At 41.9% G+C, this 25,259-nt stretch overlaps 1 protein-coding gene across 11 annotated transcripts in view; it reads left to right on the top strand.

The window, feature by feature from the left end:
• ASB2 (ankyrin repeat and SOCS box containing 2) overlaps positions 1–25,259 on the top strand; it is a 44,439-nt gene that overhangs the window by 3,598 nt on the left and 15,582 nt on the right. Inside the window, exons 1-10 of one of the 11 annotated variants that reach the window (XM_052693708.1) lie at positions 6,443–6,585; positions 7,055–7,115; positions 7,682–7,825; positions 10,277–10,338; positions 10,608–10,657; positions 11,254–13,111; positions 18,441–18,726; positions 20,351–20,449; positions 23,786–23,952; positions 24,572–24,727. In XM_052693708.1, coding sequence (XP_052549668.1) covers positions 18,482–18,726; positions 20,351–20,449; positions 23,786–23,952; positions 24,572–24,727 — 667 coding nt within the window. In that variant the 5' untranslated portion in view covers positions 6,443–6,585; positions 7,055–7,115; positions 7,682–7,825; ... (2 more) ...; positions 11,254–13,111; positions 18,441–18,481. Of the gene's footprint in view, positions 1–6,442; positions 6,586–7,028; positions 7,116–7,681; positions 7,826–10,276; positions 10,339–10,607; positions 10,658–11,253; positions 13,112–18,440; positions 18,727–20,350; positions 20,450–23,785; positions 23,953–24,571; positions 24,728–25,259 lie in introns of those variants that run through there. The other 10 variants (XM_052693707.1, XM_052693709.1, XM_052693706.1 and 7 more) reach the window with 10 other exon arrangements.

The following is a 25,259-nucleotide window of genomic DNA, read 5'->3' as shown; positions in this document are numbered from 1 at the left end:
ACACAACAATCAATCAAATCAACCATAGCTTTATCCAGATCATTAATTTCTTACTCACTGTTTATTTATCTGTATGTTGTGAAATGGCTCTGCTTCAAAAGGCATTTTGCCCTTAAGACAGACTTCGTAACAGACCATCTCTATAAAACTGAAAAAGGATAGCATCACCCAAGAGCATGCAGAAAAGTCTGGACATCATACAGGGCTGCCAGGCTTTCTGGCCTCATACCCCAATATGTGAGTAAAGAAAGAAGGACCTAGACTTCTTTCCTCCATGACCATTTCTCTTTCCTTTTCCTAGAGACCAGAGCAGAGGACTGAGCAGGTGTTAATACTCTTAATGTTATCACTCAGCCATCGTAAGTAGCCTTGGTTTTATCTTCATTCCAGACTTGGACTGTCTTTACTGGCAAGTAACACCATATCTGCATGGGACAAGATGTTTGTACCAACCAGGAGAAATCACTGAACTTCAGTTTAAAAAAAAAAAAAATTACCATCACTTATTTGCCAGAGACTGATGAAGCAGCAGATTACATCAACTTTTGTTGGGTAATATTTCCAGTTATTGAATTTCTGTTAGAATACAATTATTTTCTTCTTTGCCCAAGTCATAAGCTCAGTGATGCTGATGTAAATTAAAAGAGAACCCATGGTGTTCATTGGTGCTAATGTAAGTTAGAGGAGGCTGAGAACAGAGACAATGAGATGTATCCTAATAGATTTGACATCAAAAGACAAAATTCAGCAGTTTTATAACATGGTTTATAAACAGCTTATTAAAAAAAATATGAATTGCTGACAAGTGAAGTTTTATATTGTGATTTCTATAATGCTTGGTCGGTTTCAAAAGCAATTGCAGTACCTGAAAAATTTTACTTTACGATGCAAGGTCATTTGAATGGGCTTTTATATTCCAGCTTTTCTTTTAGATTTAAGATCAAGTTAAGTGGAAATGCAACAAGAAATCTGGTGTATTTTATTAGTTTTTGTTTTAATAAAAAAATGCAACAACAAGTTTATACTATGTGTTTAAAAACACGTCAAGAATTTGCTCCTGGAATCAGACCTTGTATGAGAAATATCAGCTTGTAGAGATGACTTTCATAATACTTGGCTTAACCCTGATAAGAGTAATTACATGCCATCGCACATGTTTGTTCTTTGTCGTGCATGATAGTAAGAATGGAAAAGGGCTGTACAGAGGCAAAGAAAAGAGAATGCCTGGAGACTTTTAAGGCGAGGCTGCATCAGGCCCTGGGAAACCTGATCTAGCTGTGGTGTCCCTGTTCATTGCAAGGGAGTTGGATTAGACAGCTTTCAGAGGTTCTTTACAACTTTAATGACTCTATGATTTTAATATTCTTTAAATGACAAAGGGATTTTAAGCCTCGATGTATACAGAGATTACTGTACTCTGAATATAAAACAGATCTGTGCAACTTCCTGAAAATTTGGCAGCAAAATTATAATTTAATACTGCACAGAGGGGTCAGGAAGCAAACAAGTTGTACAATATTGCACAATGAAGAAAGGCATTCAGGAGTTAAACAGATTTTCCAATAGAAAGGTTGAACAATCAAACCACCAGCAGGGCAACACTTTAAAGTTTAAAATCTTTTTTAAAATCTGACAACTTAAATTGTTATAAATCCAGAAGCCTAAGTGATGACAGGCAAGAGTCATGTATATTTACCAGCATAATTCAGTGTCTGATGCTGTCTCAAATCCTTCTGTTAGAGGTGGTAAAGACTTCTGAGGATTTCCTTCAGGTGAAATATTCATCTTGCCACCTGTTACAATTGGAAAGATTAACATGGTGGGTGATACAGGAATGTAACAGCAAAGGGACCAGCACAGTAGGATAGTATTTTGTAGGAAAAGTAAAGGTGCTTACCCATCTCCAAGGGCCTAGGCTCACAGAAACAACTCCACAAAGGAGAGATCTCTAACCAGAGATCCTTCCCCACTGGCAGTCAGCCCTTAAATGAGGTCTAAAAGAGATACAGCCAGGCTCCAACCATTATGGTCAAGCAGCTGAATTGCCTTCACCTGTGCTCCCAGGGCTGTCCCGGTCCTTTCCCCAGGTGCTCTATCAGTGGTTCAGGCCAATTCAACAGTTCCCATACACCACCTCTGCAGAGATTAATACATTGGTCACAACTGCTGGAGTCTCTGAGAAAGTACCTGGATGGTTTGGGGGGATCTACTAATGAAAAAATGAGACATGGTCCTAGGTACTAATTTTCTACTGGCCACAGAGTAAGCCTGGCATATATGAAATGAAAAAATGAGGCTTCTGGTACAGATCTAGTCTTGTTCAAAATGCCTTAAGTACTCTTTTGATTTGTTTATGATTACAATTCTTGGAAGTCTGGAATCTTTTATTATTGGGGATGGGGTCTCTGAGGGCAAGCTGCAAGAGAATGGTCTTGAAATGTGTAAAATGTACATATCTGATATGTTCCTAATTCTTTTGAAGAGAGATTCTGTTGAAAAAAAAATGCTGCCAAAACACACTGGGAGGACAGTACCTCATGGATTTTTATATATATATATATTTGCCATGTTAAGAAGTTCCGCAAACAAGTCACATAGATGTAAAGTCAGTTGGGCAAGTAGGTTTAGACTGTAATTCAGATCGAGCAGGTCAATGCATGTATGTGTTGGAGCCTGAGGTGTGTAAACAGATAGCACAGTGGTGGGCATGTTACAGCTAAGAAGCGGATTAGGAGGATCCACACGTGAGTAGTAGCTGCACACACACAGTTTCCCAGATCTCTCCTAAGCTTTTCTGGGGCTGAATCAACCAGTCGTGCACATATATTGTGCATGGTGTTGGTCTGTCCTTTTATTTATATTGATTCCATATTACCTGCTATAAATTTTGAGTTTGAAATGATTAATCATCTCACTGCCTTCTGCAATGTCCTTTCTATTTTGCAAGACAGATGTAAATTCAGTTAGCATGAATATGCATAGAAATGTAACAAACTCCTAATAAACAGTGGATGCCTGCTGACATCCCAGTTTGGTTTTACTTTCTGAAATGCCACTCTGAAATGCACAGCACTAATTTTACTGAAGGAGTTCTTGCACATGTATACATGCAGGAAAGCTACTTCTCAGTCATTTCTATTTGTCCTAAACTCTTTGAAAACACTTCTGCTTCTGAGAATCCCCAGCTAGCATATTCCCCATAAAGATTCCTTCCAATTTCAGGGGTATTTCAGGGTTTGAAATGAAGACACCTACTTGTATTTACCCAACTGCATCAGCAAAACGTTTCTTTTGCTGTTCAGCAGCTGCAGCAAATGCTTAATGACAGACTAATGGTGACTCCCAGTTGTGCACAATGCACTGGGAGTGCAGCCTTTCCTGACTCATATTGCTTTATGCATCAAGAAATGTGTATTTGGATAACTTCTGACTTTTCTCTCAATGAGAAGAGTTTGTAATGCCTTCTGCCTGCATCAACACAAGCCAATCCACTTTGTTTTAGTTATAGCAAAATACAATTTGGTGTGAAAGAAATCCAAGATGGATGCAAATCTCCAGTCTAACTGTCTGCATAATGCACACCTATGTTTTGTATTTCACTGATGCTCTCCTCAGAGTAGTAAGCTCTATGTGTAAGCATATCCTCAGGTCTTTCCCTGTGGTTGTCATTCTGTTTTAGCAAATTACCCTAAACCATATGGAACTGTCAGAGAGCCTTTCACTCATTTGCAAAGACCCTGAAATCTCATTGTCTTCTTCTTAACAGATGTAGATATCATTCTGAAGCTTGAAAGGAAGGACTAAAATGTTGTGAGAACTTCACATGGCAAGTCAGTGAATGCCATTTGCATGCCATATCATTTCGCAGACCTGAGGCACTCTTTTAAAAATCTCTGGATGGAAGCAACACAACTATCCCTGAAGTGTTGCTTGTTCTCTTTGATCTAAGGTGTGTCTTGCTTAGAAGCAAAACAAGCATGGTTCCAATAAAATAAACAGGCTCATACTGATCACTACTAGGAAAAGATCTGCTCATTTTTTTACATAAATGCAAAAGGCTAACATTCCTGGGCAGGTCTTTCCAATTTGCAGCATATAGTGAGGAACGTAAAAGATAGATAGAAAATATCTGAAAGCAGAGTTTGTGAAGGAATTTTTAATTAGAAAAAAAGCTGGGTGAAAGTTCACACCTTCTGCAATATTTAAGCCAACTACTCTCTTGCTACAGTAATTGTTACCTGTGATTAGTATCTCAAGAAAGGGATTTCACCCAAGCATAGCAGATTTCTAGTAAATATGTTTAATATGCACATACATCTGTGAAGAGAGAGAATGAGTTCTTATTCAAGCATGAGTGATAGGAGAGTCAGACAAGGTTATAATAATTTGTTGTAAAAAATAAAGTATAACTATACTGAGGAAAGAAAAGACTGGTGATACCTGGTTGATCCATTCTTTCTTTCTGTGATACCTCAGTGAGATTTGACTGTTTGCTGTGTCCTCACTTACTATACAGTAACACTATCTGTTTCTCTGGTCCTAGAACAGCTTACCTGAGCATACCACTAGACGAGCGTTGGCTCTCATACTTTGTTATAGAGATGTGATGCAGAGAAGGAAAAATGTGAACAGGAGGCCAAATATTTGCTATAGATTGTGGCTGCAGAGATCAGTAATCAGGACAGTACCATCCAACTGCTATTGCTCTAGCAATTTCTAGTCAATCTTTTTCTCCTTTTCTTTTTTAGTAGGTTAAAAGCAAATAAAATGATTATAAGCAGTAAATGAATAGCCAGAGACATTTCTTAACACTGGTGAAAATTTACACTGACTTTTGATTGCCTTTTTATGATGCAAGTATTTAGACTCTGGGCAAACACGGATATCCTGTGGTGTTCCGTGTTGCACACCCTGATGAGTGTGCCTTCAAATTAACCAAGGGCTGCAGTCTGCAAAAACGAAGTTTTGGTTGATATATAAGGCTGTTTTTTGTTTTTTTTTTTTTAAGCTTTCCACAAAGTTTCCTGTGCAACTTGAGCTTGATGTTCAAAACATGCCTCAGTGTCATTTCTGTTCCCCAATGTGTCAAAAGCTAACCTAGTGTATGCAGCCCTGCTTCCTCTAACGTCTGGTCATGTCAGGTCTCTGCTGGTACAAAGTAAGAGGTTGTCACAAGTTTTATAGCCCTAGTGCTATATGGGTCTCTGGGTCATCACTTCACAATATCATGGAGACAAAGTATTAAGCAAAATTCAGTTTTGGGCTCAGTGCTACATGAAAACAGAGTTGCTCAGAACTAAATAATAAAATAAAAATTTTTAAAAAAACATTTGGAAAGGCTGCAGAGTTCCAAGTTTTGAAGATTTAAACCAGTCTCTGTGAGTCTTCTCTGAGAGAAACAAAGTGTTTTGCAAATGTTCCTAAACTGCCACTGTCAGTCAGGCCATTGAGTCTAGTTAAGCAGACTACTAGCCAGATTGATTTTTAGGTACTGAGCACAAGAAAATATTATTAAGTCAGATATTTATCTATGGCATGTAACTGTGAAAATAACAAAAGTGACAGACATGATGTACAGTTACAGCAGAGAAAACAAAGCCATTGTCATGAAAAATAGGAAGTGCCAAGTAAGAAATGACTCAGTCCTTGCAGTATTTCAATAAAATTGTCTTTAACACCATGCTGTACCTACATACACAGATACAGAGCATGAGGATAAGATGTCTGAATTTGTCTCACTATCTCAGGGCAAAAGAAAATCACTAGTTAAGGGAAAAAATAATAAACATGGTTTAAGCACTTCTAAAAGGTGCTGTGCTGGCATGCCCTGAATAGCAAAGTGCTGGAGATTAAGCATGAAGTGGATAGACAGACATTCCTACACAGCATGGTAATATGCCTCACTCTGGTCCCAAGAAACTGTTCCACCAGGGGATGAGAGCTTTTGGCTGAGAAGAGTGGACAACATCTTCTGCAGCCCATCACAGAATCAAAGAATGACTGAGTTCAGAAGGGACCTCTGGGTCTACCGAGTCCAACCCCCAGCTCAAGTAGGGCCACCCAGAGCATGCTGCCCAGGACCACATCCACGCAGCCCAGAAGTCCACACATGCACATCAACTACTGGACAACTGCTGGGCATAAATCTCTTCTGGCTGGGCTGGACCAGCTTTGGCCTAGTGACCCGGGGAGCTGCTTGTATCCCATTTCTAATCCCTTGAAACTAAATCCTCTCCATTTTCAGCTCCCACAGGAGCACACCATTTCCCTGCTTGCTGGGCAGCAGTGCAAGCTGCCCTTGGCACTCCCAGTGCACATTGGTAAAGGTCATTTGTGGCCATCACCCATAGACAGCAATGCCTGCAACCCCGACACTCGGAAAAAAACACCTTAACCTGACATTATTGGTGGGGTGGGACTACATAAATGCCCAAGGACCGAAGCACAACAGCAGCTTGAGTGGAGAAAATGCATCCTACATGTCTTCACAGCTCTTATCAACAACAAGGCAACTCGGCTGAAATTCAGCTCCTTACTCCAGCATTCCTCTCTGCTGTCATGCTTGCTCTCATCTTATCTGAAAAGGTATTAAACAGATTTTCCACAGTTTATTTTTATCACATGCTCAGGTTTTCCCTGGAGCTGTGATCTCCAAACACAACTCAAGAACGGATCATGCTTAAGTTGGAGATCTGGGTCTCCCTGCCTCAGCTGTGCTGAGTGGCATTACCAAGCCCTATTGTGTTTTGGGAGACTATGCACTAGGAAGACATTTCTTAATGGTGAAGGGATCTGCCCTCTTCTATGCTTAGGGTGGGAGTTTGAACTGGCAGTTAACACTGCTCTTGAGGAATCAAAGATCTCTCACTTTGGTGGGAAAAGAACTCCATAATTCCACTGTAATTTATTTGCTCTCACCCTTCTTAAGATAACCTAGTCTGTAATACGTAAGTGACTGCGGGACAGTGAATACTGCTTGAAAAGAGAGCTAAGACAGGAAAGGATTTATTCTGTCTTCTTGCCTGTAGTGATGTCTCTTCCCTCAAAATACTAGTGACTTCTTATTGCCCTGTCTGCTTGCCACCTCAGCAGAGTCCAGCAGCCTGCTGAATTAGGTAAGTGTACAGTTATTTTTAACTGAATTGAATGTTACATGTTTGGATGGCATGTTGTGCAAGAGATATAGTCTGGTGTCATATGACATTCTGTCCAGACACTTGTCCTAAATTTAGCTCTAAATTTAACCTGAAAGAAGTAGGGCAAATAATTAAATGTCAACCCTGCAAAACAAACCTGTTGCATTGTGATTTGAATTTAAAGGAAGAAACATCTCACTTGTGCTCAAAGCAGTCAGTGTAGGACAGATAAGCTATTTCAATGACAGTATAAAGGAGAGATAATTTTATCAGAGATTTAAATACTGTAATTATTACATTTGAATTTGATTGCACTTCAGAAACAGCACTAGGTAAATAGAGATCGTGGTGCAGTGTCCTTTAGCACAGTCTATTCTGGTTCTTTGGCTGCTCTCATCTGCAAAGCAAGAAATGATTCCCCTGCTAGGTCAGCTTGCGCAGGGGAGCAGGCCAGTGTTACATGGCAGGAGTCAGTAGGGATGACAGCTTGTCCATTGCTTCGAGTTGCTGAGCCTGATGGTGGTGGTGGCCATTGTTTGCCCCAGTCCAAGCTGGAGCTCATCCTAAAGAACAAAGGCTTCCCACTTCTCCTGCAGCTGTGCACAGGAGGGTCTCACTCTGCTTCCACTCTAGTACCCTGGCACATGAGAAGTCATAAATGAATTCCTTGAACTTCACCATGCTGAAAGGTATGTATATTTTGCAAGCTGTTGATTTTAGATAGGGCCATCTTCTGGTTTTCAAGGGCTTTTTATGTGTAAGAACAGTAAAATATAGGCAGATCTGTATCTATCCTGTTCTCAGTCCATTTACAGCAGTCACATAGTTGGAAACCATCAGCCTTCAAGGAATCAGATGCTACCAGAAAAAATACATCAAAAACCATGAATGAGCCGAGGGAGATTTTGTTCTGAAATTAGTCTATGGGATAAAATGGAGAGGTAAGCTCCCACTGTATATTTCCACATATTACTTTAAAAAAATGTAGAAAAGCTAGTTTCCCATCAAAATGTCTTTGACTTTTCCACCATTGCTGTTTCAGAGTCATTGTTATTGCAGGACCTTGCTTGTGCTTCACGTTGCCATTATGTCCTCTCGTTGCTCTGCAAAAGCCTCAGAGCAAAGGGGTTACAGCAACATCTCTGAATTTTATGGATTTTGTAAAGGTCAAGAAAAAGAGAAGACTTTCATTAGAATTCTTACTAACATGCATTAGAACATAAAATAAATGATATTTGCACAGCAAAGGTTAACTAAAAGATAATGTTTGTGCTTTCCCCCTTCCTCCAAGGAATATGTATTTGTTTGTGTAGTCTTCAGGTTGCATTCACGCTGTATGAGGATTTCTTGTTCTCTTCTGACTGATTGCTCTTTCAGTTTGAGTCAGCGGATGTGACCTTAGGATGACATTTGCAGAGAGGCAGTGGCTGCGATGTCTTAGTTCTTCCAAAGCTCTCTGTCAGGGCAGTTTCTGAGCTGAGCCATCAGATATCTCAAATGGGGCTTGTGGCCCTAGTATGGCATGTTCCCCTTGGTGATCATATCATGTTTCTAGAGAATTGATGGCTCTGTTTTTATTTTCTGGGACGTTAAAGCTTTCTGCGAAGAGGCAGTTGTACACTGCGCAAAATTGCACCCTGACTTACAGATGAGTTAGGAGCCATTGGAGTGGGTTAATTCCCTCCCTGAAAAGGCAGTTATGTTCTTAGTAGAGTAAATATTTGCAGCAGTGAAGTACTAAGGCAGCAGAGTCAGCAAGGAATATTATATATTGTATTCCCTATCCCTGGGCACATGTGGCACTTTGCACCTTTTCCCATACAAGTGCCTCTGTCTCCTTGTCTCTCTCAAGGTACTGTGGCCAAAGCAATCATTAGTTCTTGCAAAGGAAATTGAAATTGAAACTGTCTTCCCCCATGGGAGTTTCTGTCTCCTTGTTATTTGAACATGGGTTGTATAGCAGGAGGTATGGAGAAGCTGCTTTTGCTTCTGGCATTTGCACTTAATCTTTGGGAGTGTTGGATGGAAGCACAGCATGGCAACAGTGAATGAAAAGCAAAGCTCTGCTTTCTGGAATATGATTGTGAAAGATATAGAAATGTGAATCCTAGGTCTGTAATCACAATGAAATACACTACCCAAAATACCTCACTGCCTTTCTACAGTGAAAAAGCTCAGACAAGTTATCCAGGACAAGGAAAGGTCCCAGAATACCAAGCACATGTATCAGTATGCTGTTCTTTATGCTGTTCTTTGGCAAAGTATTGTGGGGATTGCTTTGCTTTAAACACAAGAAAGTTATGTTAACAGGAACCTAATCAGGTAGCTGCTCTTCAACTGCATAATGCAAGAGGTCTCCTTGGCTGGATCATATCTGTGTGCATTCCACAGTTACTACCTTCACGTGCTCTAAACGTTAGGTATGAATGACAGGCAGAAACAAAACGGTTATCTACTGGAACCATGCTCTCTGCCCAGGGATTCTTTTTGTCACAACTAGTCAATATTTTCTTGCTCTCAGAGCAGACATCCGTGAGTCAAGTGTTCGGGTGCAGCAGAGTTGGTCATTGTTGGAAGTTACAGGCTAAGGATGAGGATAATTAGTATTGATGTCCGTTCTTACCTGCATTTCTTCAGGTGGTGCCAAATGTACTGCCAGCTTTGCACACAGAATGAGTCTGTGAGGACTGTTGATCTCCTCAGATGGACAAATGAACTTTGTTTTTTCACCAACTTTAGTTGCTTTATTAATCTGTGTTTTAATACAAAGCACCTCTAAGAAGAATTAGGTCGGCTAATGGAGGTGGGGGCTGTGAAAATATCCAAAAATACAACATATTAAATGTACTTTCCTAACCTGATTTCTGCTGACTATTTTTAGGAAACATGAAGAATAAAGAGAACATTGTTGTTCATTTAGTCATTTTCTATTTTCACATGGTTGTTCTTTGTCTTCTCTCAGATTGAACTCTTTTTTATTGCTCCCTGTTTGTGAGACCCCAGCTGACTCCCCTGTCAGCATGAGTTGGCTATTTCCACCATTTTCTATTTAAAGAGAAAGCAAACAGAACTAATATGCAATGTCTGAGTTTGAAGTGTGTCCCGAAAAATGGCATGCTTTTATGTATTTATTTTTGCAGGTGATGTTTTGTCATCTCTGGAATGTCTTGGGGTTAAGCTGAAAATGCAGATTCATAACCAAGTGAGTCCCAGTTGAAATATTAACAAATCTGCTGCAATGCTAATAAATCATAATTATAGTTATTATTATGTTTTGGATATGTTGTAATAAAGACACAAAATTGTTTTATTGAAAAAAATATCAACTTCCAAATGTATGATTTCGTGACTGTATAGTAATATTTCTGTAGCAATATTTCAAACTTCTATGAGCTCTTCTTCTGATTATATTGAAATATTTCACAGGTAGCGATTAAATAAAGTTCTATTTGTGAATCTCTATCCATATAGGTGGTCTCACTGGCTTCCTCTTTGTGAGAATTTCTGGACTCATCTCTAAAGTTAGTATGTTTGACTGTTTCCACTCCAGTAATGACTCAGAGACTCAGAGGACTTAAATGATTTACTAAAGACAAAACGGGGAGTTAATGGTATCTGAAAATAGAACTTCTGAAGCAGAGTCCTGTGATTTTATGGGAAAAGGGTCCAGCAGTATTCATAGGTGCTTCAAATGCATCAAATCCCTGTTGCCCACAGTGCTGCATTCCTCCAGCAATAGGCACTTTAATGCACCTGGTCTGTCCAGAATCATGCACTGAGACATGCATGCAAGAAGTGCCTGTATGGTTGTTCCTCCATGCTGGAGCTTCAGTCTCACTTGTCAGCTAGATCTGGAAGTCCTGATCCATGACCTACCAGCCTGCGGTTTTTGGCTTGCTGAAACAAGTAGTGGGGAAGTGGCTACAGCCCTGTTCCTTGCTGGGTAGGTATAAGAGACACCCAGCTTCATGCTGTATGTCCTGCATGTCTCTCTGCACATACACAAATATCTGATGTGCCCCACAGCTTGAAGGGTTTGATCTGGTTAAAGCTGAAGAAAAGCAAGGCATGGACCATACTTTATGGTGACATAGTCATCATTTCTTACTTGTTCTAGGATTCAGAGTATGTTTCACACAGATTCTGTGAGAGAAGAGTGGACGTTACAAAGAAACCCAGGAGCATGAGAGAGAGAACTGGAGAGTGCTAGGTGTGAACAGCTGCTGAGATCTTGAGCCCAATGTCTTTTTTCTAATCAAACATCTCATACTGGAAGGTTCAGGCATCCATGCCTTTGCCAAATGTGAAACTACAGTGAAGTATCAACATTTTTTCTCGAGTTCAGTGAGTCATCATGCAGGCCATAGGAATGTCAAGGGTGTGGATCTGATGAGAGCCTACCCAAAGGCAGGCAGAAGGGCTAAATCTGGGAGATACTCAATCTTGGTTTTAAACCAAGACAATCTTAAAGTAATATCAGGAAAAAAGTGCTGGATTTTTTTTAAAAGTCATAGGGCATCGGTTGTCATGCTGTTAGGATGGAGTTTCACTCTCGTGCTGTCGTCATCCAGGTCTACTTTGCCTTAGTAACTGCTGAATGTTCTTTGGATAAAGTAACTGCCTTGCACTGAGGTGAGGGGCAGACCATTTAGTGGGCAGCAGAGAAAGGGAATGTGTCATGTAATGGCCATCATCTTGTGCTGGAGTGTGTCAGATTCTGTCAGGCGTGGAGAAGGAATAATGCAGGTCCTGAAAGGCTCAAATGCAAAAATAGTGGTTGGGAAGAGATCACATATGAGCAAATGATGTGGCCTTGCTAAATTGGTTCCCTTCCAGATTGCTCTTGCTAAGCCATGGATGGGGTTGTTTACACAGTGATGGGGGAGTACAGCTGAGGCTCAACTAGGTGTTCTGAAAGGAAACAACCTGCTGTGATCAAGGTTTTGTTCTCTTTATAAGTAGTGTTTTGCCACAGGAATTAGTGAATTAGCTCAATGAAAAAGGACAGATATTGTTTTGATTCTGGATTATACTGTGTTATACTTTATTCACAGTATTAGCTGGACAGATACAAAGTAACTGTCCCAAATTGAGGATTATCCTCGTGTTTCAGATAATGCAACAGTGTCAGCTCTCCTCTATGTGCCTGATAGTTCCCTTGAGGAAAAGGTTACCTCTTCCTCAAACGGTTTGCCAAACCTGGGGACAATGTCTATCATTTCAAAATTACAACTTCAAGCAGTCTGACAGAGGGACATCTTCCACATTTAAGTGTTTTAAGAGCAGTTCTATTCCAGTAATAAGCTCTAATAAATATTTCTAGAAACAAGTTCACAGCTGCTTTTGCCATCTCTGGAATTCTGGAGTCTTGAATTTGTAACCTTAAAAATACATGAGCCACTGTAAAACATAACACGCACAGTACTGTTTGCCTAATTCATTTAACAAGTAGAAGTTAAAGTGAAAGTAAATTGAACTTCCTTTTCCCCAAGTAAATAAAATTCTACAGGACAACATATTTTACTTCAAAATTCTATGGAAATTTCTTCTTTTTCTTTGGGTTCCAGAAACATGTCCTTATATGGTCTACTTGTCAGGGACAATAAATAATGATGTAATAGAAAGGTCAACTTTGTGTCATTTAGCTACAGGATGCTTGATGAAGTGAAGTTCCTCACATTAATGCAACAAAGAAGAACTTTATAATGAGTAAAAGTTTCTGCAGTGCGTCTTCAAGCAGGAAATCTGAGATTCAGAACAACTTATATTTTGGCTTGTACTCGCTGATCATGGGGTGATCCAGAAATAAACTCCAGGCTTCAAAGAGAGAGAGTTTCAAAGCTGTCCTGCAGTTGATCGAAACATCCAGACAAGGCAGGGAGATGAATACCAACGAGGATTTTCTAAATTAAGACTATATCAAGAAGATAATTCATTTCAATAATATCGTAACTCTTTTATTTGAGAACTAAAAGGTAACACAGATATGCATGTTTTGAATTTACTTAACATTTTCAATGTCAGTTTGCTGTCTATGCAAATACTTCTTCCTATAGCAGTTTGTACTGTTTGTAACCGAACACCCTAACAAAATCATCCGAGTTTGTCATTTCCTTTTGTGGGTGTCTTGTTTTTGTTGTTGTTGTTGTACTGATCTGGATTTTTTTCTTGTTGTTCTTTCCACACAAGCTGTAAAACTCTCACTGGAGTTAAGCAGAACTGTAGCTCTGTCATTTCCTCATTTTTCTTCTACTTATCAGTAGTGCTTTTATCTTTGTTGCTTAGAAAACTTACTCATAACTGTTGTTGTCGTAATTACATTGTAAGGTATGATAGCATGGAAGACAGTGAAAGAAGAAAGATGACATCAGCAAATTATTTCTTTCAGTTATAAATTTCTGGTTGATACAACACAAAGTTAATATTGCAGTGATTACTGTATGAATTAATGCTTTCTGAGAAGAAATAAAAGCATGCAGGTATATTCATTTCCAGTAAAGAATTTGCACAGAATCAGAACTTCATGGCATCATAACACATGCCAGACTGATAGGTGACCTGTTTTGACAGCTGGGGCCGAACGAGGGACTTGTTTGCTCAGAGGATTCCTTTGGGATGCCTGGCTTTGCTCTCCAGCACAGAGCTGTAACTTGACCGGTTTGCATAAGCTGTCGTTACAAAATGTTTTTGCCTGTTACCACAGCTGGACAGCATGAGGTGTTGTTCTTCTAGTGCCCCAGCTCTGACAGATATGATGGGCATTCAAAATGTGTCTGTTTTTGAAACATCATTTTTCTTCTGGCAGTAGTTAACAAATACACTTCAAAAATACCAGAGATTTGGTTAGAAACTGCCCTAAAATGAAGCAAAAACATGAACACTTTAAATGCTGTAAATTGGTCTAGTTTCCATTGTCAGCAGAGATCTGGCCTGAAAGATGTAGCAGTAAGAGCTGAAGCGTAGGCTTGGTTTTATGGAAAGACTTCCTACTGTGTTTACCTTCCCTTTGTATACTCCTGCTTCCAGAAGTAAAGGCAAACATAGGGAGTGATATCCACAGAACCTGGGGCTCAATCACACCTTACAAAAGGCAAAAAAAGAAAACCATTCCTCTTCTCTCCCTTTTATAGCCTCTCAAAGTCTTGATTTTGTTTTTAGAGATGTAGCTTATCACACCCTATGCCATAAATGCTGAGATTCTGTATAGAGTTACAAGTTGACTGGGATAAATGAAGAGTGTTGGTCGGCAGAGTCCCTGGCTCTGCTCCCTGATGACCTCATCACTCACCTGCTACCCTTCTATGATGGCAAGAAGCAAGTCTGATAATTCTACTGCCTGGGCTCTACTGAAGGTTTTAAGCTCAAGGAGGGAAGGGTTAGATTGGACATCAGGGAGATGCTCTTCACAGAGAGAGTGATGAGATGCTGGAACGGACTGCCTAGAGAGGCTATGGATACTTCATCTCTGGAAGTATTCAAGACCAGGTTAGATGGGGCCCTGGGCAACCTGGTCTAGTAACAGATCTGGAGGTTGGTGGCCCTGCCTGTGGCAGGGGTGTTGGAACTTGATGATCCTTGGGGTCCCTTCCAACCTAAGCCATTCTACAATCTACATTCTATGAAGTAGAACAGGCAGCCTTGCTTAGCTTTTCTCTGAAGAGATGCTGTCTATATGGACCAGTTGTTCCAGATGCTAATAGTGTCAAACAGTGCGGTCCTCCTTGTTCAAAGCCAGCTGTAAACCTCACTGTTTATTTATGTTGCATCAGGGATCAGAGGCCCATTCTCCCAAACACTGGATGTTGACAGAGCCTGCAGTACAAATATAACAGCACCCTAATTGTGTTTGCCTGTGGCTTTTACCACAAGGTGAGTGGCTTCAGCAGTCACCCTGTGAGCAGCACCTCTGGTTCCAGAACCACGTACAGCTGCTCATGGTGCCAGGCAGAGGATGGCTGCCCAGCACCTCCCTGCTGAGACCACTGCTAGGCTTTACCTGCACCCACAGTTCCTCTGTATGAAACAGACCTGAGAGCTACACTTAAACTCAAGCCAATTAAACTGAAGCTAGGAGAGCAAAGTTACAAACCAGGTGGGGCTGTTGTTTGTGTTAGGAGAGCAGGGTCAGGCCTGAGCTGGAAATAATGATGAATTTAGATCCAGAAGGTCTTGTCAGACTGAGCTATTAAATGGTTGCACAGGCAGTAATATCCTGTGATGTGTCTCTAATGAGGCAGATCACTAATGAGGCAATTCAGACCTGAAGGTAAGGTGTTGATTACTAACATAGGCACTACAACCACAGCTTTAAAAATCAGGTTCACAGTACAAGTGATGCAATGTGTTGCTCACGTGTGAGGACAGGCTCTTGGGCTGCCAGAGAAATGCAGAGGACAACCTGACATTAATCCTCCTAAAAAAACCCGGGCTAGAGAAACAATTAACCCAGCATTTCATTTCTATATCCTGCTCCAATATTTCAAATTTACAATAGGCAGTATGGAAGCAAACAAGCAGAACCAAGATGAATTCAGGGAGACTGCCTTGACCATATCTTGCTTAACCGAATTAGTTCATGTATTTCTAGTAAGAAAGATTGGTACTGCAGATGGTAGCACCTGTAGCTCATTTTTCTCATTGGCTTTTGTAAAGTGGTAGTTGGTGTTTCACTGCTGCCCAAGTAGTCAGGGTTGCACCAAGTGACTGTGCACAGCCCAGGGGGAAAAGATGGTACACATATGTATGGCTGCCACATCTCTCCTGGATCTCAGCAGCTTCTGACAGAAATTAACTCACATCAGAGCTCTGAGGTTTCACAGCCATCCACTAAGGAATCTCAACAGAGAATGGCTTCAAATCCAACTTGAACTGGTATGGATCAGGATGGCTGAGGCTGTGCTTGGCTGTCTGGGATGAGTCTGAAAGTTCCTGTGGCCCCTACATGTGACCCTGACACCCACACAAAGGTTATGTCATTCAAAAGAGCAACACTGAAATTTTGGGCCCCACAACATTCTGCGATGAGTCAGTAGTGGGAGCTGCTGCCAGCACTGTTGTTTCTGCATGGGGCTCCTGTCAAAATATTTAGACTAGTGAGGATCACCAACACATAGGGAGTTTCTTCCTTTCCTCTTCAAGTAGATGGGTCCCAGTTAACCTGTACAAAAGTAAGAGAGTGAAAAAGGAACAATCCCCAAATTAAAAAATGTTCCTTTAATTTCACTGTACCTCAGCAAGGCAGGAAAGACAAAGAGAGGGAACAAGATGTCCAGAAAAGTCTTTTTTACCTAGATCCAATGGGGTTGTAGAGGGTTACCTAATCCAGTTTGCCACTGCAGTACAGTCAGGATGCTGGTGGTGGGGCTGGAGAGGATGCAGAAGAGGGTTCTGCCCTAAACTCCTCCAGTGCAAGTTCCCCTCAGAGAACAACACTTTAGCTCCACTCTTGCCTCCTCCTAAGAGTCACTGTGCACCACCTGCATTGAGCTTTGGATAAGGTCCTGCCCTCTTAAGTGACAGCTTAGTTGAAGTCTCTGAGTCACCATCTGGGCCAGGCCCCTACATCTGGGCACTGCAGCTCTGAATGTTGCAAACAAGCTCGCTGATTCCAGCCTGTGGGTTTCGCACAGCCACAGAGCACCACTTACTAGGTAAGTATCTAGGCTGTGGGCCTGTAAGCATACTTCCCAGCATGGCAGGAGCTGAACAAACCAAGCAGCAGCAGAAGCTGCTGGAAAACAAGACTGTGTCATGAGTTTTGGCCAGCTACGGGTTAGAGGGCAGCCAAGGACAGGCACCAAAGCAGCTGGGGCATGGGGCAGCAGCAACTCTTGTATGGGAGTTATCAGTGTTTTGATGCCTGGGCTCTGTTCCTTGGGACAGCAAGGGGTCAGAGTAGAGCTGAGATCCACTGGGGTAGCCTTGAAAGGCTGGACAAAAAAAAACAAACGCTGACAAAAATGAATTGCATTATTTATCTGAACTGAAGGTTAAATTTTGGCATTTTCATGACTGCAAAATAGATTCTTCCCTGCAAAGAGTCATAACACTAATCCAAAATCTGCTGGGCTTCCCTTTCCCACGTCCTCTGGTGTATGTTTGAAGCCTGAAGGAGCTGTGAATGTGGCAAACATCACAGTTTCTGAGGTGAAATACTTAAATCTAAGGGTGGAATTTTTTCTGTCTTGATTCAAGTTCTTGTAATGCTTTAAACTCTGTATTATTTTCTTTTTCTGTTTCATTTTTTTTTCTTAATTTTGGATAAAGAAATGAGTGTGAGTGTCCTAATATACTGCTGTCTGCTTCATATGGGGAGTTACTATTTCCCCCAGGTTGGGACTGTCATCTTAAGGAGCCAAGATTTTCCACCATTTCCCATGATATAAGCCCGTGTATCATGGATACTGATGGCCAGAATGCCTCCGGCATCTGAAGATCCTTCTAGAACGTCATAATGTATGCATTTTCTGTGCACACTGCATGGTATTATTACATCCCTATCACCGCTAAAAATTCAGTGGTTATTTGCCTTTTTTGAGTCTGTTTGATGGTGAGAGTATGCACTCATTTTGTGACTTCTGAGTTTTCCCAGGTGTTTTCCCCTTCTTTCCTTTCCAGCTCTCAACACCAGTTTTCAGAGGGTTTTACCTTAAGTCTTAAGGCTGATGACCTTGAACTTTCCTCTGTGAATGGAAAAAATCAGAAGTGAAACTGAACATCATCACATTGCTCTGCTAGATGAGTGAAACAAAGAAAGTCACTTCAAAGAATAGCTTTGCATGTTGCTAAAGTGATCCCCAGACAGGGCAGAAGAAATTACTGAGTTGCTTTACAGTGGCAGTGAATTTGCCCTTGCAGAAAACCTGCAGACAGACAAATTTTCTCCCATAAATTTCCGCCATTAGAGCAAGAAATAAAGCAACAAAAAACATACACAAAAAGATGTTCACTGGTGTTGTCCAAAATAAATTCACTTCAGAATTGTTTCTCTTTAATCTGATGAGGATTTCCTTTACCTATTTTTCTCTTGAATTGTGGCAACCAGGAGGAGTAAGTAAGAACCTGCCTTGCTTGCAGCAGCTCTCTTCCCTTTTTAATCAACAAGCACATCAGGTGTTTGTACGTGATAGGAAGGAGTTTGTTCACTAAGTTCATGTGCAGATTTGACTGATAATGTTCTCTCCCTGTTGAAGGATTTCTGAAAGATTTATTGGCCGATCCACTTGAGGCAGAGATGAACAAAGAACAAGATGTTTGAATTTCATTTATTTTCCACATTTTGATCACCATAATTTTCTTTTACAGGACACAAAAAAAAATAAAAAAATAAAAAATAAAAGACAAAAATGGCTACAACAACAACGAAGAGCCAAAGACAAACAATAAGCTGTGAGGAATATAGTCTGTACAGCAGCATGAGTGAGGACGAGCTGATCAACATGGCCATCCAGCAGAGCCTGGGGGAGGATCCAGTAGGCCAGGCAGCAGCCCAGGGCCACCCAAAGCCACTGGGAGGGGGTCCCAGCGAGGCAGCTGCCCCCAGCCGTGCCAACAGCCACAACCCTCCCTACCACCTCTACCCTTGGCAAAGGTGAGTGAGCAACAAATGTGCTGCCTGCCAGCTTCCTCCATCAAAACACGTGCCCTTCTAATTAGCTTTGCCAAGCAGCTTCGTGCGCTTGGTCTGAGAGTCTATCATTAGTTTAAAAGTCAGAGCCTGCTATAAATCCAGTGAGGTCAACAATTTGCGCCCTCGCAGTGAAATGAAAATCAGCCTGGAGCTGTCTGGTTTAAGCAATAAATTAAACCAGAAAGGGGCACTGCTGTGTGTTTTCCTGAAGTTAAGAAGCTCTTGCGGAAATCAGCAGCTCTCTTCTGCCATGCTGCACTCCAGGCTGCAGCTTTGCCAGGGAGAGAGCACAGTGTTTGTTATGGGAAAACATAGGAGAGAGGCCAAAAACCAGCATATAAAACAGTGTGATCTGGCCACCTTTTAGATGCTGTGGGGGATGTGGTTATTTCAGGTCCAGGTCTGGTCACAGGAACATCGCCCCTGCCAAGCGCAGCTCCAGGCATCCAGCCATGCAGGCACCACGTAGCCACGTGGCAACTGTGGAAACCTGCTGCCAAAGCAGGCATCCTACTCCTTTTTTTTTCTTTAAAGGCTGATTTCTCAAGGGGAAGGAGGTTAGAAAAGGGAAGGAGGGCTAGAAGAGAGTGAAAGAGGGTGGAAAATCTCCCCATAAACAAGGAAGATGCAAAAATATCCTTTAAAGTATTTTTGTAATAATCCTGAAGAAAATGCAGATTTGTTCCTCTTCCTTTATCTCAACTCTGCTGCCCTTCTTGGATCCCAAGTCTGGGAAATGTGGGGCAATAAACAAGGAAGATGCAAAAATATCCTTTAAAGTATTTTTGTAATAATCCTGAAGAAAATGCAGATTTGTTCCTCTTCCTTTATCTCAACTCTGCTGCCCTTCTTGGATCCCAAGTCTGGGAAATGTGGGGCAATATGAGGAGCTGGAAGCATGCTTAGCTGCAGAACAGGGATGCTTTACAGTGTACTCCCGATCCAGCTGATCTCCTGATCCAGTGGCTTCTCGGGGTCATTGCAGTGCATTTGCAATGTCAGCTCTTTTGTGAGGACCTGGTGCTGTGCATAATAAGGACTTCCCCAGCCAGTTAGTCTTGTCCTCCTCAGGAGTCCTTGCTTTTAGCACTAAGCTGCATCTTCTGCTCTCTGCATCCCCTGCCTTTGCCTCATGCCAGCAGTGTTCAACCTCCCAGCAGAGCCTTTGCAGCATTGTAGCTCCAGATTTGTAGTGCTGCTGTGCCCTTCAACCACTTGGTAGAAACATGTCCTCCTCCGGCACCTGCTCAGACCTACTTGCGTGACACTTGGGGAGGTGATGAATGTTGCCTTGCCGTATGTCTGCTTCCTGTGTGGTGGCAGCAGGGTTAACCTCACTGTAGTCTTATATGGTCATTTGAATCCCCTGACGCTTCCTCAGAGGGCCAAAAATAATCTCGAGCTGAGAGAGCAGCTGAATCCAGCACAGAGCAAGCTGTGGCCATCTGCTTTTATTCAAAGCCCTGACCGGCACGCTTTCTCTCTCTGCCTCTGCGGATGCGTGTCTCTGTTTCTGCTTCAACATGACCTGTTTCTCTTATTCAGAGTATTTCTCTTCATTTCATTCATGTCATCACCACTCCAGATTGGCAGCCAGAGGCCGCATTCAGCCACCCAACGCAGGGGCAGCCTGGGCAGTCAGGCGAAGGTACGACGGCAGCCTCTGCAGCACAGCCCAGCCCATGTAAGTGCCTCCCCTCCTTCTCCTGTCCCACATCTGCCTTGCTCTCTTTTCTCCCTTCATAACTCTTCATCCCTCCAGTGCACATATCCCTGGGGACTCTGGGTCATTTGACAGCTCTGGGGAAAAATGTGAAAAGCAATCTTCTACCACAGTATATAAACAAGGTGGGAAAGTCCAGGCTCTCAAAGTGATGTTTTATAAATGCTGCTGAATGCTATCCCCATTTGCATGGGGGTGGCCCAATCCAGTGTCTGGGTATAGTGGAAGTGTCCAGACCATGACAGGATTATTTCAGCTGTTTTCAAGACAGAGTAGATACAGACACCTGCTGTACCAAAGAGTTGCAGCAGCATTTTTCTGTGCCTTGCAGAAAAAAACTCCTTTCTAACTTTTCTATCTCTCAGTTTGGAACTATTTATTCTATTCAAGACCCTCCATGGATGCATGGCTGCAGTGACTACTGCTCTACCAGTCCTCTTCCTTCCATCTGTCTCCCCTCTTTACATTCTCCCCCATCTTTCCTTGCACCTGGGCTGATCCAGGCTCTGTCTCCTCTCTCTGCTGACATTGCCCTCCCTGATACTTGTGAAAGCCTCTGCTGGAACTTGGGGTCCCCATTTATCCCCATCATCTACCACCTCCCCTTGGTACCACGAAAATTGCACCCTCTCATGAACTGAAGTGCTCTGCACTTCTAGCATACCTTATCATACTCTTCTGGGTGTGATGACTGGAAGGCTGATGGCTTTTCCTGCATCACATGGTTCAACAGATCTTGGTCCACAGTGAAGGCTAGGACTACACTGGTAAACCAGTCCTCCTCTGTGAGAGCAGATGTGTAGCTGGAAAGCCACAGGGGAGCATGCTGGCAAAGCAATTTTAGGGCCCTAATCTTAGAGGCAGTCACAGCTGATAGCTGAGTTCACCTGGAGAGATAGTGTTCCTTCCTGCTGCTTGCATCTCATCAGGCTGCCAGTAAAAGGAGAAGCTTCTGAACCCTTCTGTGCTCCTCTGAACCTCTTCAGCACTCAGAACTGACCATACATCTCTTCTGCAATGAGTATTTATTAGCTTGGCTACTGGCCTTTGAAATGCAGTAATTTTTTTGATGAGCCCTTAAGGTTAAGATTTCATCAGAACTTCAGACTCATTCCATCATCCTAATGCTATTTTTTTTCTATTTCTGATGAAACCCAAGCAGCAGATTGTGTCAGTTATTTGTTATAACTGCCAAATATGAGACAGGCAGAAAACAAGAATTTCATGTGGCGATTCATTAAACTTTCTATACTGATCTGAAATTTACTTGGCTACAGCATCCACAGCCTGGTCCAGCAAACCCCTCTTCTTACTTAGAAATCATTTAAGGTCAAGGATCTCAACAGAAGTTTACTTCATTCATTTGAGGGCTCAAGCAGAATAATAACTGATTCTTCACACATTTTTAACCCTATCACCGATAAGATGTGCTGTCTGCTTTCACCGAGGCCTCAGCAAACGTGACTCACTTTGCATTTGCTGTGTGCCAGCACCACCCAGGGGCTTCTGCCATACCAACCTTGCATGCAGTGACTCATTCAGTGCTGGTAACTCCATCATGTGCCCAGTTGCAGAGTCGTGGTGAACAACCCAGCCTATGTAATGTGAACTTTTGCACAAAACAACAGATGGCTTCAGCCTCCTTGTGCCAGAGATTGCTAAGGATCCCCACCTCCTTTTCTCCCAAACACACCAATTGCTGATGTGCGACTGTGGCAAAATGCTGGATTTCAAGCACCTGTATAAAAATTACTTATCCCTTAGAAGCTAGCAATTTTAGCTGTAGTCCTCAGGATACTTTTGGTAGTATGAAGATGTAGCACAGTCCCGAGGATGTCAGCACTTCGGCTATCAAAAGATAAGTGTATTCCTTCTGACCAGCTGTGTCCAGGATAGCAGCTATGTGCTCCAGCTGTTATCTTACCAGGTACCACACTTGGCTTTGTCCAGTACCTTCCCCCTATTCAAGTGTAGCTATTTTTGTGACTCTGCTGTCCTGAGATTGCTGCTTCCAGATATAAAGAGAGAACAAGTGGCACCAAAGGAATGGTATCTTTCTCTATTCCTTGGCATGCTGCTCCTGCAACCTGCAGTAAATGCAGAGATTGTACCAATGACGTGGGTTTTTGGGAACTCACGTGCATACTGAGCTGCACATATTTTTCTGTCTCTGGTCTCACCCTTCAATGGCATTCTAGATCTCCTCTCATAATCAAAGTTTCTGGACTTTCCCACTACTGCTGTCATTCACAACCTTCATTGCTTATTGTATTCCTACCATGGCAGTGCTAATGCTCTTCCTGAGACATACACTTCCCGCCCCAGACCACAGGCTTTCCTAGGTTTTCAGCATCCTTACATATTTTCTCTCTGAAAATATAACCCATGTGGAATTTTTTGCAAGTGGCCATTAGAACAGGAAGAATGCTTTTTGCCTTGAGATATTTACTGCCCTGGATCTCAGCAATTTGCTGCCTCAAAATGAGGAAGCAGTGGCTGCATTCTCTTGGCACAGCCAGACAGCCTGTTGATTCTGGAAGGCACAGATCACCTCTGGGTCTGTGCAGGATGCAGGTTAGCAAAGGAAAGGCTTGTCAGAGAGAAGCCCACCTGCAGGGTGCTCATCATGCTTCATTTTTTGGTGGCATGCAGTACTCCATGCTTTTTCTAGGTTATCAGTGAGCCTCTTGCTAAGTTCCTAAAAGGCTCAGAATTAGATAACATCAAAAAAGATGTCTGGCTCAGCCAGCTTCTGAAAACAGACTTTCTCAAGGGAAATGAGAAGTACCTCTAGAACACCAGAACAAGATTAACTAATAACTTCTTCTTTAAGGTTAAGCCACCTGCAAATAGAAACTAAAATTATCTACAGTCATGGAAAGCGGCAGTTCTTCTCTAAACTGAACTTGGTTTTGAGATATATGGAAATGTCTTGCCATTTGGGTCAGCAAATGGTAAGGTGATGTAATTATCACAACCATGGACAATGTAGAATTGGACTTACTCAACTACAGATATCTGAAATAATAATATTTATGTCAAAGTTTAGCCACTTCTTCCTTATGTTCTATGGAAAGAGATCAGCACCTCCAGACAAAGATTATTCTGATCTGTTATGAATAATTAATTAGAGCAGATAGATAAATTTCACCTCCAGAGGCCCTATAGCTAGGTATAAACTCTTAGCATATGAGCTGTAGGAGTTCATTGTTTTGTTGAAATGATAAAATGATATTGCTGCAAAAGACCTCTCAGTAATGAAGGAAGCAGTAATCAGGTTTTAATGTTGTTTTAAAGAGAACTTGACCCTGTGGTAGCAGCAATCAGGGATGGAGATGAAAAAGAGATTTGCAACATGATGAAATCAGGAAAAGACCTTTCTGAACCTAATAAGGACGGTTGGTTACCCCTCCATGAAGCTGCATACTATGGCCAAGTGGGTTGCCTGCGCCTGTTGCAAAAAGGTCAGTGAAATTAAAACTAATTACAAAAGAAGGAAGAAGAATATGAGTAAGCCAAATAGCAGAATTAGTATCATACTAGTCCTTGTCCAATACTATGTGTGAAGCATTATTCAGCTTCTATGACTGCATATTAATTTCACTTTATCTTTGAGGATAGGCTTCCAGAGGGAAGCCTTAAAAGTTAGGATCTTCAGGAGAAAGTGATGCTTGGATAGATTTTGTCAAGCTCCAGACTTCTCACAGTAAAGCCTTGTAGCTTGAATCTTGGCTGTTGTGAGCTACTTGGAATCCACAGCTGGCATCAGTGTCCCACTAGCTGAAGATCGAAACCAGAACTTCCTTGCCAGTGAAGGAAGGTGTTTAACTACTGCAAATTATTTTCAAACTGCTGCTGAAGTGCAGTTACTTAACAGCTTTCTGCATTATTACTGGGCACAGACGAACATTTTAATCTGAGTCAGTGATTAATCTGATTGATAATAACTCGTATATTCTTTACTTTGTTTACTGAAAAGCAAGAATAAACAAAAGCTCATCTAAAACCATAAGTATTGAAGGTGCTACAGATATTTGTACAACTCTATAACATAATGTCTTTGGGCTTACGATTTCTTCACAGCATATCCTGGCACAATTGACCAGCGCACGCTCAATGAGGAGACAGCTCTCTTCCTGGCCACTAGCCGAGGCAACCTGGACTGCTTGCTTGCCCTGCTGCAGTCTGGGGCTGAGCCTGACATCTCTAACAAGGCCAGAGAAACTCCCCTCTACAAAGGTGAGGTCCAGAGCTTCCAGGATAATGAGCTCCACCAGGAGAGATCTCACAGTATTGACCCTACCTTGTTCATCTCAGGCATAGAATCACAGAATCATAGAATCATTAAGTTTGGAGAACACCACTGTCCAACATACCACTAAACCATGTCCCTCAGTGCCACATCCAGATATTTCACCTTAAGGGAAGTTGGCCCTGTTGCCTTCCTGAGCAACAACTACTATGATACATGCTGTCCTACCTGTCTGCACATTGTACAACAAAACCTAATTGTAAATGTAGCTGCTTGTTTTGAGTGCCTTTGGTTTGGGGTGCCACAGTAAAAATGTATAGGAAGCCTGACAGACTGGGTTTCAAGGAGTAGTGAACAAACTGATAGAATAAAAATTATCAAGAAAGTACTATTATCTGAAGATGGTCCTGAGCTGTGAATTGCAGGCTGCCAGAGTTCTACAGACTCCCCTTGTTAATATTTAGTAAGGATCTTTTCACGCTGACTCTTTTTTTTTTCCTCATTTTCTTATCTATATAG

Source organism: Tympanuchus pallidicinctus, unplaced genomic scaffold, assembly GCF_026119805.1.
Source record: "Tympanuchus pallidicinctus isolate F22 unplaced genomic scaffold, pur_lepc_1.0 scaffold3, whole genome shotgun sequence".
Taxonomy (NCBI): Eukaryota; Metazoa; Chordata; class Aves; order Galliformes; family Phasianidae; genus Tympanuchus; species Tympanuchus pallidicinctus.
The sequence above is the reverse complement of the archived record's forward strand: the minus strand, read 5'-3'. Positions and strand labels throughout refer to the sequence as shown.